Raw genomic sequence first — 16,291 nt, forward strand, 5'->3', positions numbered from 1 at the left:
CTCCATATCTCAGATCTCCTCATTCCTCCCCATTGTCCTCTAAATTATCCTATGAAGTTTTTTGTCCATTTCTTCTGTTCTCATTGCATATTAATACTTTAATATACAATATGAAAACTTTAATACTTTAGTCTGTATCTCCTAAAAACTCTTATTTATTTTGGGAACTTGATACCATAATCAACCACTGTCTTGTCATTACTTGTCAGAACTACAAAAATCCCAACTGTATTAAGAAATGTTAAATGTAAAGAAGCCAGAAATTACAGATGGGTTAAGTGAGGCACGGAAAAGTTGGCAATTTCACCAGCTGCTTAGCTGGAGGTCTTCAAACTCCCAGAGATCAGTTAGTCAGGCTCTGACTGGGAATATGGCTCTGAGTAGAGTTAACTTCCACATAGCCTTTGATAAATATTGTAGTAATACTCCTGCTAAGGAGACTCTGAAGCTCAGGAGGTAAGTACAGCCACTAAATTTTTCTCCATAGCACACACCAAGTAAAACCCAGAACTGTTAATCTTCCTAAATTACCCGAGAATGTCTGAACATGTGGGCTATCACTCATACTCAGCATTGTATTCAACCACAACAACCTCTAACTATGGGAACACCACAGAATAAATACACAGTGAAAAAGGGGAGTCAAATCAAAAAAGGGCAGAAACACCAAATCAGGTGACAGCATGTTAGGACAAATATGGAACTCTATAGTTCTTTGCAGATATCATACAGTTATTTAATGCAGTCTCCCAAGTTTTCCAGAAAGGCCATATTAAAATGACTAATTGTTTAAAAAATATTACATATTTAAAGAGTGCAAAGCTTCCAAGGATGAGAAGATCTGCTTCTCTCCATTTTCAGAATGCTGTCAACTTGTACTTTCTTCTTTCCCTTTTAGAGCTAGACTTAGTCTCTGGTACCATTTCCTCAACTAGGTTAATGTTTGCCAGTGCTATAACACTCACTTCTCCCAGTTTGCAGTAAAAAAGTGGGGGTTTTTGTTATTTTAGTGCTCCTCCCCACCCCTCCTATCTCTCTGTAATCTTTTGTTATAAGCTCAAGCTTCCTTCTCATCTCTTTCAAGGTTCTAAAGAAATCAGTCAACAACTCTAACAGGGCATTACATTCAGAACAATCTCTATGATCAAACCGTTTCAATACTCTTGTAAACCAAAACCAGGTCTGCTGGCAAGATAACACCTCCTTGCTGATAGTGAAATATCTAATGCAAATTCATATTTTTTCTGATCCTCTCTGCACTGAAAGGTGACAACGCAGTAAGAAAAAGCATTGCTCCTTTTCCCAGAACAGCTGCAGTCAGTATCAGGATACATTACTGGTTCAGAAACTTAGCACCAAACTTCAGGTCTTCTGGATCCAGATATCCAGGTTCAGGCTCTAATTCCATAAACTGTGCAACAAAGGACATTTTAAAAGAAAGAAATAACTATGTAAGGGCCCTTTCCAATCTCAACGGGAACATTACCACAAAGACTTTGCAATAACAGAAACTATCTTTGATCTTTAGTAAATCTAACTTTTTCTAAGTTTGTGTTCCCATTCTTTTTGCACCAGGTTCCTATTTTACTGCTGAAATCAAAGATCATTCATTTGGAATCCCGCACAATTAAAAGCTAACTTTTGGAACTATACGTTTAAAGTTTAGCATTAAGAACAATATTTGTCAGCAGTACCTATATATTTGTGTCTGACATTTTCCCAATACTTGTAAACAAGGTGCTCATTATGTGTTTTGGAAGGCATTCTTACAGCCCACCGCTGAACTCACATGCATCTTATTATCAATGCACAGACACGTCTGCACACACGCCATCACCACCACACCCCCTTAATCCTACTTCAGACAGTAAGTTTCCCTGTTGCTAATTTCTTGCAGGTATTACAGAGCATCAAACACTACAATTGCAATCACATTATAGAATATTATCATAACTTTATGCTTCTGAAACTCCACTTATAAAGGACATTCTTCAAAATTCCACCTGCAATGATGGCAATAACTTGAAAAGAACATCTCCAGTGCTAGCAAATCCAAGTAGTGCACCTTTGAAAAAATCTTCACCATTTCATAAACAATTACCTGCTGTGCACCACTTTTCAAAGACTTCTGTAGGAATCCTGAAATATAATATGGAACTTTCCCTGCAAAGAGGTGAAAGTATAAAGAACTGCAAAAACATTAATACCAAAAGATTTTTAACATTGACAGTAACTTTTAACAGCAAAATGCTGAACAGTCACTAAAATTCTAGCTTACATAAATAGCAAAACTGAACACAGAATATCTGACAGAAAACACTTCTTTCTCCTTTCTAAAGCAAGACTGAGAAGATTGGGAACTCATCATCCAAAGGAGAAAGGCCAACTAGCATGTGGGCTTCTTCATAATGAAGAAAAAATCAGATGTAATGTGCAAAAAAAATGGCACTCTCCTTTATTTAATACTGTACTTGTACATGTTGGGAACTGGTTTAAGAGGAGCTGTGGGTTGATACTTCATCATTCAGAGCAGCAGTAAAATCAATCAGTCAACACTTGAAGTTCTCAGAAGGTTTAACAATGGGGCCATAAATTCCATTGCTACCAGAAATTCCAATTTGGAATGATTACAGGCTATCTACCCACATTCTCCTGACATTTTCAAATATGTACACTTTTTGAACTGTCCCAGAGGCTACATTTAATGGAATCGAAAAGTTTTCCTGTAATTTACTTTAGGCATTAGTTGGATCATAAATACTGTTGCATTAAATGTTAGCAGCTTAAAGAAGTGGCTTCAAACATGGTCTGATGGGCTGTTACAAAACTTCTCAATTAAAAAATAAATTACCAGAGCAAAATAATTCTATGCACAATAAAATTCAATATGCTAATTCAGGTATTGTGGTCTAAAGGTCAGTATTAGAATATGTTTAATTTTAAGGAATTCATGAGAATTTTATATAACAAAACTTCTAAACATTAATTTATTTTCAGAAAGGATGCCATGATCGCTTCTCTAGGAAACTCTTGAACTTCTGTATTAGCATTTTCATCTCCATTCCTCTCAGAGACACTTATTTTAATTTCTCTGTAATTAGAAGAAGGTTACACTTTTGTAAATGATCACCCAAGAAAATTGCTTATGGCTCTTTCATTGTTTACCGCTCTTTCCCTTGTGATTACCTAGTTTCCTACAGAAGCTTAGAGGTTCAACATAATTATGGTCAAGATACATACTTTTATACACTTTAAGAAAATACTTGTTTTGTTTGCAACCTTCTTAGTCACATGCTTCCATTGCATATCACTCAATCACCAAAAAACCCCTCATTTGAATTGAAAGCCTCAAATTAATGCAGTATTATATAACAGCTTGCTTGTTTTTCTATGTAATACAAAAGCCTCAAAGTTCTTTTAATTATTTTATAAATGGAAACAGGAAAACTGACTTTCCTCCTTAAAGTGCTGGGGACTAAAGCTAGTACTAGTAAAGAGCAGTATGATGCCCAAATGAAAGCAACTTCTGATTTTTTATAGCAATGCAATATATATATATATTTCTATATAATGTTCTGCATCCTTCTTTCAACTGAAAAGCAGCTTTTCTAACCACAATGCAATACCAGAATAATATACATGGAATAGTTTACAGTAATTCAGTTTGATACTGAAGAGAGGGACCTGTCTGGCATGAAGCACTGTAGAAAACACAGGCTTATTGCCCAGGTCTGTACAGCATTGTAAAAAAGTTTCAGACTGATTTATGCTCAATTTCCCAAAACAATATCTAATCCATATCACTTCCCAGATTAGCATTCTATCCCATATCAGAAATCAACACAAACAATACCATCTATTTATTAAACCTCAGTCAACTAAAATGCTTCAGAATTACAGAATGGTTCAGGTTGGAATGGACCTTAAAGATCATCTAGTTCCAACCCTCCTGCCATGGGCAGGAACACATCCCACTAGACGAGGTTGCTCAAAGCCCCATCCAACCTGGCCTTGAACACTTCCAGGGATGGGGCATCCACAACCCCTCTGGGAAACCTGTTCCAGTGTCTCACCACCCTCACACTAAAGAATTTCTTCCTAATGTCTAACCTAAATCTCTCCTCTTCTGATTTAAAGCCATTACCACTTGTCCCATCATCACATGTCCTTATAAAAAGTCCCTCCTGTAGGCCCCCTTCAGGTACTGGAAAACTGCTATAAGGTCTCCCCAGAGCCTTCTCTTCTCCAGGCTGGACAACCCAGCTCTCCCAGCCTGTCTTCACAGAAGATGTGCTGCAGCCCTCTGATCATCTTCATGTTCCTCCTCTGGACTTGCTTCAATAGCTCCATGTCCTTCTTATATTGATAGCTCCAGAGCTGTACACAGTAATCCAGGTGGGGCCTCATGAGAGCAGAGTAGAGGGGGAGAATCACCTCCCTTGACCTTCTGGCCACTCTTCTTTTGAAGCATGACATGGTTGGCTTTCTGGGCTGCAAGCACACATTTCTGCCCCTTGTTGAGCTTCTCATCAACCAGCACCCCCAAGTCCTTTCCCTCAGGGCTGTTCTGAATCGATTCTCCACCCAGCCTAAATAATAAATTTACAACTTTCCTACCACCTTTTTCAAACCTGCTGACAGACTCTACACTGTTAATAGGATATGTCCAGCTAAACATTAAAGCATGCTTATGTTTGATTTTCTCATCTTTTTGCTTCGAATATCAAACATTTTAGTCACTGCAAAACAGTGCAGCTATAAAGAATACATGGATTTGATCCGGCAGCTTGGAAAGAAAGGTCAGATAATATGTCACCAAAACTATTAGATAAATCATGCCTTATGGTGTACTAAACTATTAAGTCACATCAGTTAAAAGACTACTTACTCTTTCTTTTAAACAGCATGGATACAATTTTAAAAATCAAGAGCTCTATAATTGCAAGGGCAGACCTCATAAAGACTCAAAATTCAGTTTCCAAGATATTTTAATTAAATCCTAAGTGCAAAAAAGTCTCCACAACAAAGCAGACAGGAAGAATATTAGCTGGAAATACAAAGCTCTACGATACTAATACCAGAGATGAACTTATACTGCCTTAACAGCTGAAAAACATGCCTTTTTTCAGTCTCTTAAAAAGGTGGGACAGTTATGAACCTCCCTAAAAGTTGTTTAGAATCTCTGCCTCTGCTTTCAGGATCATCTCTGATAAATATTAGTACTTTCTCTTAATTACCCATACATATACAAAATTGTAAGTGTTCACACAAAAGGAGCAAGAACAATAATCAGGAATACATGTAGCAGTCCATACAGTTGTGGTGGATTAGGTTGGAGTACAATATAAATGACTAGCTCAGAAGTATCAAGAGATGTTTCTTCCAGCACATTTTAAAATTAAATACGAATGTCCTCAAGTTTCCCTCAACTTTGACTTAAATCTTGGATAATACCCAAATAATTTATGTATAGAAAAAAGTCCCTTCCATTATGGATCTGTCAGCTGTCTCACATGCTCTCATTTAAGAAGGAGAGCAATAATCTTAGTTACCATTTTAAAGCTATTATACTTATTAAACAATTGTTTGAAATAATAAAATCAGTAGAACTTTGACAGAAATTGTTATGCTCAAGTTTCCTAGACTCAGGATTATCCCATTCAGATAACCTAAATATTACAAGATGAATTCTAACTCTTGAGCAGTGTTCTCAGCACTTTCCTCAGTATTCTGCTTACATCAAGCCACTGCATTCATGTTTCTAGCTTCACTGTTTGTAGAATGAAAACAGAGATTCCTACTGTACCATTAATTGCTAATCTGACACTGAAGCAGTGATTTCACTGTCGTGGGTGATGGGATTGAGAACTTCCATATAACTCAGCTCCCCTAACAGGTACAGTAACAAGCTGTTAGTTCTTTAGGCAAAATACATGAATCTGTTGGATAAAGGCTTCATTCTCTGCCTGTAATCAGTAACTTGAGGGCCTTCTGGAGATTCTGCACAGCAGTGCTCACATCTTCATACTGCAAAGCACTGCCAGCATATTTGCAATATTTTTGAGCTCTGGCAAAGTCCTCTGGAGTCAAACGGACTTCCCCTGCAAAAACAGAAGTATTACAAAGTTACTACAAAAGAAATCTGACTGAGGCTTCCTTTCACATAATTTATGTGTTTTACTTGTATTTGTGGTGATACTAAGAAAACTAGGCGACTACCTGTGGTAATATCATAAAGACCAAGCTATGGTGCTTCTTCTCTTAATTTTTCTTTCCACTCTTATAATGTTTAATTTCTCTGCTGCTGGCATTTCAAAAATGTAAGAGGGCCTTTCTAAACACTGGTATTTGTATGACCCAGTGCCTTTCAAAAGTAAGTCAATACCTTTCAGAAAGATCTGCTCTTCATCTCATGCAGCAAAGGGGAGCTTTCTAAAGACAGTAAGTTAGCTGTAATCACAATACAATCTGCAAGAAACATGGACAGTGGGTTTTGTCTTTACAGTATGACTACTTTCTTCTTCAGGAATAATTCATAGCTAGAAACTGTTTCTTCTCAACTGGAATAACTTTTCAAAATGCAGACACATCTCTCCCTGGTATTTTTTGTACATTTTATATTTCAGTTTTGTCCAAGTAATGTTTATGTTTCCAATTTTATGTAAGATGACTGAAAATAAGACTGATCTCATTAAATGTGCCCATTTTTGTAATACCAGAGGACACTAGCAAAAAATATTCTCATAGTCTAAATCAATTAACTATAATTTATCGATCAGAATATTTTCCTAACATAAGTTAAAATATTGGGAATTCTGTAGTGCTCACACACACGCCATTCAGCCTTCTAGAAAGCATAATAGGGACTTATGCCCTAACTGACAGAAGATTTAATATGCAAACAGCATCACTGATGTATGCATAAAATAAAGCACAGTTATGTCCCCGTCTGTCCTACTGCTCACAAATTCACTGGGGAGTTTTAAGACTAATCCCATGCCAATCCAATAACCTATGGATAAATTATAAAACCTTTATTCATGTTCTTTCTGAACAACTTAACTTGTAAAAAAGTGATTTTTATGGACACAGATAATTATATGCAATGCTAAACAAGTATGTATTTATTTAAATAGGTTTCCCACATAGCATCTTATAAGCAATGAACTCATTTCATAGATTAAGAAAAAATGCATTTTAAAGTGCACCAAATATTTTATATAAAATTGATTGAACAAAGATTTAGCACTATAAGTACAGCGTTTGGATTTTAAGCAAGGATATGACTACATTTACATGCATTTTTAATGGTACAATTCCAGTTAGAAGGAACCCTTTCTTTCAAAATAAAACCGTAGTTAGTAATACTGTGGGAACGTTTACTAAAGAATCTCAGTTCTTATCAGAAAATGTCTATTATATTTGCTTTTCCTTTTGCCAATCTTATTATTTAAGAACAGCTTTTGAACAAATAAAATGGAAGACCTGGGAGTATTAAAAACTAGACTGGTCTGCTGGATTTCAAAACAATCCTACCCCACTAAAAAGCAGAAGGGTAGGTGCTCTTTAGATTAAATTTATAGATTTTTAAAATACACTCTAGAAGTTTACTTATTTTTCATTCAAGAAATAAATATAACCACAAGGTAACTGTTGAATATTGAGGCATATAATAGCTTAGTGTGCTTATTATTATTGCAATGTGTATTAGTTTACTGCTGAATAAGCAAAGCCACATTAAATCCCTTAAAATACATACACATGAGTAAATACACCTGAGGGAGTGCATAAACACAGGCACACACTTAGGTTATTTTGTAACTTAAAGTCTCAGACTAAAAGCAGCTGGGGTCAATCTGCAACTACATTACTGAACATCTTTAGGAAACTAAAAAGGCTAATTCCCCTCAAAGTGGCTTTACGCTATGATGCCAAAAGAAACTACAAAATAATTCTTTAAAAACTGGCCAAGGCATCAGTCCAGTATTCAACTAATTTATTGGAAGGAAGCCTAAATTCACCAGTCTAATCTTATTTTTACAGTATGAACTCTATTAATGTTCTGTTGGCATAAAGCCTTCTTTATTACAAAATCTACTTCAGATGCCATTATGACATAACTTAAGGGGAAAAAAGTTAACAATTTTAAATTTATAAACCAAAGTTTACACAGTAAGTGTGTTGATCTTTTGATCAGGGGCCTCAGCTTCTACTGAAGTCAGCACCTTTCAATGGACAAGCAGAATATAAATAAAACAGCTCAAGTGTTCTTAAGTTTTCAAATTATTTTTGAAACAAAACTTTAATGCCTGTATCTACATCAAAGTTATAACACAAAAGTTAGTAACTGACTTCAGTTAAAATATTCTAGGAGTTAAGAAGCTTTAGAGAAAAGTAAAACTGCTTTGCAGAAAAGGACCTGGGAGTCCTGGTAGACACCAATTTGTTCACAAGATGACAATGTGCCTTGGTGGCAGAGAGGGCTAATGGCATCCTGGGCTGCTAAGGAAGAGTGTTGCCAGCAAGTGTATGGAGGTGGGAATAGAATCATAGAATGGTTTGTGTTGGAAGGGACCTGAAATATCATCTACTTCCAACCTCCCTGCCATGGGAGGGGGGGGCAACCTCTCACTAGGCCAGGTTGCTAAAAGCCCCATCCAACCAGGACTTGGAGCACTTCCAAGGCTCATGAGGCCACACCTGGAATAACACTGTGTCCAATTCTGGGTTCCCCAGTACAAGACAGAAACTGACAGCCTGGAGAGACAAGCAAAGGGCCAAAGACGATAAAGGGATATGACCATCTCTCATATGAGAGCCTGAGAGCTGGGACTGTTCAGGCTCAAGGGGATCTTATTGATGTGGACACCTGAACGGAGGGTGCAAAGAGAATGGAGCCAGGTTCTTTTCAAGTGGTGTCCAGTGGCAAGACCAGAGGTGATGGGCACAAACTGAAACACAGGAGGGTCCTATCTGAACATCAGGAAGCACTGTTTACTGTAAGGGTGACTGAGCACTGTCACAAGACACCAGGAGATGTTATGAAGTCTCTGTCCCCAGAGACATTAAAAAGCTGTCTTTTTAATTAACAGTGAAGTTTTTTTGTCAAACTTCTTCCTTCAGTGCTGCGAAGTAAACCATGGGGATGGTGCAGAGGCAGGGAAGACACAAAGAACATGGTCTTGAGAAAGCCATTTTACAGTATCCTCTGCTTGACCAGAAAGGAACCTCCAGAGGTTCCTTCCAACCTCAACCATCCTGTGATTCTGAGCTCTAAAAAAGCCCAACAACATTGAGATGGGAAAAGTACTCTGTATTTATCCTGAAAAAAAGCTGCTTCAGTGTTAATCTGGAATTATTAGCACAGTAGTTATACTTAGTATGGATACATAACAGACACAAAGTGAATCCGTCACTAATGCCAACAAGCATGATTCTTTTATGTTAAGAAAAACACAAAGTGAAAACGAAAGGGCAATTTGACTAGAGATGCTGAAGAGCATGTTGGAAAAAAACACTTTTAGAATTAAAATAATGTGTATTTCACACCCACAGCAGGTATTATGATATACCTGCTTCTCTCTGGTATCCTTTTCTATCTATCAGAGGTTTTTCCTTTTCATGAAGTTGCCCAAACACAAGGCAGCTGATTTAAGAACAGTTTAATGAGACAACTTGGTGTATAAAAACAGTGATGGCAAAGGTAACCAAAATGATTTGAAACAAGATGCTCTTTTTTCTTGTTAAAGGACTTTTAAGATATTTGAAATATGAATCCTTCTTAAGATCACAAAATCATATATGAAATATCAAATTATTATTTCTATTATCTGTGTAGAAAATCAAACATTAGTACACACAACTGGAATGGACAAATAATTTCTCTATACTGTGTCACCTGTGGAAGCAAGGCATGTGATAATATAAGAGGATCTTATAAAAACTCTGTTTAGCACAACCATGAATGCATTTAGTGTTAGCAAAATCTAGGGGTAATTTTTTCAAGCAAACTACATCAGAGAAGTGCATGTACACATTATACAAAGTTGCTGTGTATCTCTACATTTTGTTGTGAGAGACATGACCCAATGCTTAACTGCATAAGATTTGACACATTCAATGTTAAACTCTGAAACCTGTTCCCACAGGACAGGACAATTATTGAAGGATTCATTCTGACTAAAATCAAAAGAATACTATTATTTTAACTTAATTTACTTTTGAGAAAATACTCCACCCTCCTCCAGCAAAAGTTTATCTCCCATCATAACATCAATTTACTTCTCCCCATGTTATGGGAAGGAAAGAAAATATATAATTTATTTTAAAATATACATTTGCTCTTATTACCAGAAAGGGTCTTGCAGGAATATGTGGAATATCCTGTTTGGCTATGCCTATACTAGTACATTCATGAGTGCCAGGGAATGTGTCTCAACACTCAAAAGTTGACTGTCTACACTGTCAAACTGCTGGAACAGAATTCAGTATGGTTTTGGCCCACGCACGCTAGCACTTTCCCAAACAATTCCTGGGCATGACTTGCGGTCAGAGCAAGTTAGAGACCATTCAATATTGGCAGCCTTCACAAAGTACCTTGTTTATAAGGTTTAAAAGTTTAATAGTATGGATGTGAGTGGGTCTGTGCCAGCTGTTCTCAGTGTCAAATATTTACAGGCATGTTTAATTTATTAGTATAGACACGGACATTGTGTCTAAATTGTGGAGCAAGTATACTTTGCACTATACTAGCTCTATGGGTCTACTGGAGGGCAACACTGATCCCTCTAACTCATCCAAAGTAAACTTCAGTTCCACAGGAATGGTGCATACCAAAGTCTAACCTCGATACACATCCAGAATCTAGCCCCAATACATACATATTGCAACCCAGGAACCGAGGAGGGATCCTGGGTCCCACTGTTTAGTACACTCACTCGGAAATACAGGCATTTCTAAATCTACTCACAGGTCAGGGAACAAGGATATTGTGGAACAAAGTACTGTTGGCATAAAAAGGGCTCCTCAGCAGCATAGAGAAGAACAGTACCTGCCATTACGCTTGCAGGTACAGCTGAAGGGAGGATGCTCTGGGTAATGACTAGGCATGCATCACAGGATGGTGACAGGCAAGGACAAACACTTTCCATTGCTCTGGAGTTTCTTAATTGTATACACGCAAACAAAACTGTTACTGTATCACTACTGGCTGAGGTATTCCTTATGCCCTCTCAGACTCCTGCATACCTGAGAGCATATTGTCTAAGCTTTCAGAACTGAGGATCTGTATGAGCTGTATCACCTCTTTGGCTGCACTTTTGCAAAATTCCCTCATAAGAATGTAACACTTTAAGTTGTTGCAAGACCCAGACTGGTTGTGACACGAGATGCACAGAGAAGGAAGACAGACATGCACATATTCAGGTTAGATCAAGTTAGAGATTCATCACTGTGATTAGCAAGGGTCTTAATCTTTTAATTACAAGACTGTAGTTATGAACTCTCACAAACACAGGGTATCTTAATTAACTCAATTCCTTTTTATTTATATTTAGGTACTTACTAAATCAGGTTATCACAGGTAAGTGGCTAGAGGGAGCAATGCTGATTGTACTGATACCATCCAGATATTGAATAATAGAACTTCTAATACTTAATGAAGAATTAAAGTTTAAACCCAAATTATGACATTTTTGACAACTAGAATTAAACATTCAAATCTAGAAACAATGATGACTAAAATTTCCAGAGCAGTTATCCAAAAACCTATTTGAATGACTGTCTAGAAGATCATGATAAGCTGGTTAAATATGAAAGCTCTGCTGCCAAACAACACAAAATTTGCCTTCCAAATGGTAAAGCTGAAGTAAAGTCTTTAGCTGTATTGGTTAAGGAGTTATTGAAACCCCAACAACAGCCCCCAAAACAAGTTTAAATGGTTCAGCTGCAGGTCAGAGGCATTGTTTTCAATAAAATGAGTTGTCACGTAAGACATTACAGTAATGTCAGGCAAACCATAGGATGTGACTTCTGCTCTTTAAGAGAATACTAAAGGTTAATGTGTCTCTATCAAAGGTAAATTTTGTTATTTTTATCTTTTTTAGACATCTTCTGCAAAAATGGCTTCCTAATATATTAAGATGGACACATCCTTAAGTATTCTTATGACAGTAGACTAAAATCAAACTAAACACTGAATGCCTATCATAGCATTTTATTGAATCAACAATTCTTTTCCAGTAAAGCTCGTATTTAACATAGACACCCTCTTCAACAACACAATAAACTAAAATTTCTACCTAAATATTTCTAAGTTACAATATGCAAGAATATACTTATCTAAACTCCATAATCACAATGGGCAACATTTGACTGTGTCTAGAACTGAAATTTAAAGCATCAATTATATATACTATCAGCTAGAATGTAATGATTAGTTAATAAAATAAATACATAACTTATGTACTGACCCTGTACAAGAAATTTGAAGTGAATGGAATGTCTACTAATTATTAAAAATACAATTTAGCAAGGCTATAAGGAACATAGCCTTTGCTAAGTACATTAGAATCTCATCTGAGAAGCAGAAATATTAATCAAAAGCCCAACACAACGCTAGCTTATTGGTTCAAAAAAGTTACTTTGACAACACTAATCATATGTTGTAGCAAAGTTTTCAGAAGCTCTTAGCAGCACAATGCTTCAATTATCTCCTTTCTTTTTAGAATTTTGGAATAAGTAGCATTCAGGTAACCACAGTTTCCTGAACTTCTTCCTTCAGTACACAGAAGACACAGGACACAATACATCCATGTACAGACAATACAAATGCCACTGTCTTACCTGCAGACTGAGCACTGTAGAGGGAAGGATCGACTAGAGGAATATTCTGAGGAGTAGGCTGAATGGTGTTACTTGTCACTCCTGTAAATCAATGCAAAAAATTGGACTTGGGTTATTTTTATATATAGACTTGAAAAGTAAGAAGACAAAATAAGAAAATAGAACAGGTAAACCTGATGACTCAATCAGAGAGACTCCATTATCATATTTTCAAAGTCCCATGCCTGGATTTCACACTTGCTAGCTATCTCCTTCCTAATTCTTTTGAAAACAATTGGTTATAATAAAAAAGCTAGACGGATTTAAAAGGGAAATGGTGATGGTAGAAGAAGAAACAGTACTTTATGCTGTGAAGCATTCCTGTATCTGCATTCATGTTTTAGACACTCTCACTTGCAGTGATCCCAAACTGTATTTTTGCAGTATATGTCTGGAACATACCAGACTGACATAAATTTATTTCTACATCACTATGTATGAAGACAGTGTAATCACTTCTCTAACTTGTCTGTTATTTCACGGAATGATTGACAGGGTTAACGATAAATGATGCAAATAATAATGTATTCCAAGAAGGTACGTATTCTGTAATTTTCAGATCTGGTAAAAACAAAGAACTAAACATTTACCCAAGCTGAATATAAAAAACAACACTTCCTCCCAGACCCAAAAAAACCCACCTATCTGAAGGATTTCCCTTTGATAAAGCTGAAAAAAAGAGCATCCTGAACTTCTCATTGAGTGAAGCATTTTTTAAATGAGAATGTAAAAGAAAAGGAGGGGCTGTATGACAAGAATATCTCTTAAGTTCTGTAATATAAAAATATATCTGAACAATCAAATTATCAACAGGATTAAAATCAAGAGCTTTTAATTTTTTAGTCGCATTAAATTTCATTACAAAAACGTAACATGAGGTTAAAAAGTTGTACTTACAAATAATACGACTTTAAAAAAAAAAAAAATACAGTGACTGGGAAGAACTTTTGATTTTCAATAACTTAATTTTGGTCCAAAAATGACACAGAATAAGAAGGATGTAGGAGCAAAATAGTAGTAGGGACAAAACTTCCATTAATAATATTGTCTGAGACTAACCACAAAGCAGAATACACATAGTAGAAAGGTATGAATGGTACATTTGACATGACTGTTACAGTGGTGTTGTATCATTTGCAACACTACATGGGGTATGTTCCCACATAAAGAACAGCAGTCCATCTGCACAGGGAAAGCTAAATATGAAAGGAAATTAAAGAATTTAATTTATCAAGTGAAAGATTCAAATGGTGCTTTACAGTATGGATGTTGCAATGCATGATTCTAGAGAATAAAAAAAAAATTCTGTCTGCAGGAACACTCACTCTTTCAGTCCATATATTTCTCCTGGCAAAATGCTCCAAAATATGAATTACATATTTTAAAAACCATAAAAAACATATATGTATTTCCAATGGCATATTGACGATGCTAATGTATGGAGTTGCTTCTGCCACAGAATATATAAAAATTATTTTACTTTATGTCATAGAAAAGAGGGCTAGAATTCACCTCTCAATAAAGGCATGATTTTTTGGGGTGTGATTCAGACATACCTGTGTTATGAGGTACTTCAGCTGGTGTGTTAGCTGGTGCATGGGCACCTGGTGGTATATGTATACCAGTATAATTACTAGTTGGTATGTTGTTAGCTTCAAAAGTAGATGATGATGTTGGTTGAGTTGTTCCACTATGGAGAGAAGACCCGGCTTCTTCCCTTTCAGCATCTGCTAAGATGAAACAAAATAGGAATTACTGTAACTCTTCTGTATAAACACTTGAAACTTGGTCTTTCTTTTAAAACCTCCTTTGCAATTTTTGCTAGTAGAAAAATTGCCACCACAGTGTCACATAAAACATCGATCAACCCAAATCACCTAAGGTTGATTTGGCAAAATAAAAAGGCAACATACCATAGGATAAAGATCTAGAAACTCAAATACTTTCAAAGTTCTCTTCTGTTTAAATTGAAGGATCATGTAATTACAGGCTGGAATATAAGTAAGTTGTCTGATCAGTAATATCCCTTCTACTTCCACGTACTGCATCCACAGGAGCTGAACAAGATACTACCAATATGCAGTAATTTATATTTTAATACAAACATGAACCAGAACATGGAAAACCCACTTTACCTTGAAACTCTTTGTAAAAAGAAAGACAATGCAAATCCTTCCACCCCAGATCAATTACACAAACAAATACATAACAAAAAAGGGGAACTTTCACCTTAGCCAAGTCATAACTGTATCTGGACCAGCTGGAGTACATCATGCATTATAAGAGTAATGAGGTTCAACATATGCCATAGCATGTACAAAAAACACATATTTTTCAATCTAGTCATGTTCTGAATGTTTTGGTTTAGTTAATTCAATGTTGCTTTGAGGTTAATGGTCCAATTTTATTATGCTGATGAGCCAGTTAATTTAAAATATGGTTGATTTCTGCTCCTCAATTTGAATTCAGTTCCATTTTTAAAAGCTAATTTCCTTTAACTTTATATGTGTTCATCTGTATAAATAATGTCAGGTGGAATAACCATAGTTTTGGAATGGCTTTGTTAACAGCCAGTTCTTGATATAGAGCAAAATGAACATAGGAGCACAAAACTTCTACGTGTTTAGAGCTGGCAAAAGAGATGTTTTTTCCTTATGAAATCCACACTGATCTTCAACTATACATGATTATGTACTATGCAAACATGTCTACTGTTTAATAATTAAACAGTTGACTATTAAAAATATCCTCCTCCCAGAAAAAGTTCAGGTACTACCTTTACTAAAAATGACTAAACACCTTTTAACTCATAATACTAGTTACTAAAACAAAAGGCAGTAACGCAGAGTAAAATCAGAAGTATTGTTATTAGGACATTTTTATTGGACTTTATTAAATATACAGTTAAGGAATATATTCTTGTTGTATGGTGCCATGTTGTAGTAGTATACTTTCATTCAGAACATCCTAATAAACAGATTCACAAATCCCTCAAATCCACAGTCTAATGCCAATAATCTTTATTTAAAAGTATTAAAAAGCAAAGAAATCCAGAAGTGAAATTCTGTCAGGTGTGTCAAGCACTGCTAGCAAAATTTACTACAAAAACACAGCACATGGTAAAATTTTCTATGTTACTCTTGTGAAAACTACTTTCACTTGCTGCTATCAGTAATTCAGGCTCTTAAAGACATAGGCCAATGCCAACCTCATGAAAATCAACAAGGGCAAGTGCAAGGTCCTGCATCTGGGTTGGTGCAACCCCAGGTGCAAATACAGGCTGGGGACAAAATGGCTGGAGAGCGGTCCCAAAGACCTGGGGGTAGTAGTAGATGAGAAGCTCAACATGAACCGCCAGTGTGTGCATGCAGTCCAGAGAGCCAACTGCATCCTGGGCTGCATCAAAAGA

General features: G+C 36.2%; 1 protein-coding gene across 3 annotated transcripts in view; it reads right to left on the reverse strand.

The window, feature by feature from the left end:
- Positions 1 to 4,970: 4,970 nt before the first annotated feature.
- VTA1 (vesicle trafficking 1) overlaps positions 4,971 to 16,291 on the reverse strand; it is a 36,729-nt gene continuing 25,408 nt past the window's right edge. For 2 of the 3 annotated variants that reach the window (XM_051613466.1, XM_051613468.1), the window contains exons 6-8: positions 14,439 to 14,612; positions 12,844 to 12,924; positions 4,971 to 6,101 (exon numbers count right to left, since the gene is read on the reverse strand). In XM_051613466.1, coding sequence (XP_051469426.1) covers positions 5,956 to 6,101; positions 12,844 to 12,924; positions 14,439 to 14,612 — 401 coding nt within the window. In that variant the 3' untranslated portion in view covers positions 4,971 to 5,955. The remainder of the gene's footprint in view (positions 6,102 to 12,843; positions 12,925 to 14,438; positions 14,613 to 16,291) is intronic. The other variant, XM_051613467.1, reaches the window with a different exon arrangement.

Source organism: Apus apus, chromosome 3 (genome assembly GCF_020740795.1).
Source record: "Apus apus isolate bApuApu2 chromosome 3, bApuApu2.pri.cur, whole genome shotgun sequence".
Classification (NCBI taxonomy): domain Eukaryota; kingdom Metazoa; phylum Chordata; class Aves; order Apodiformes; family Apodidae; genus Apus; species Apus apus.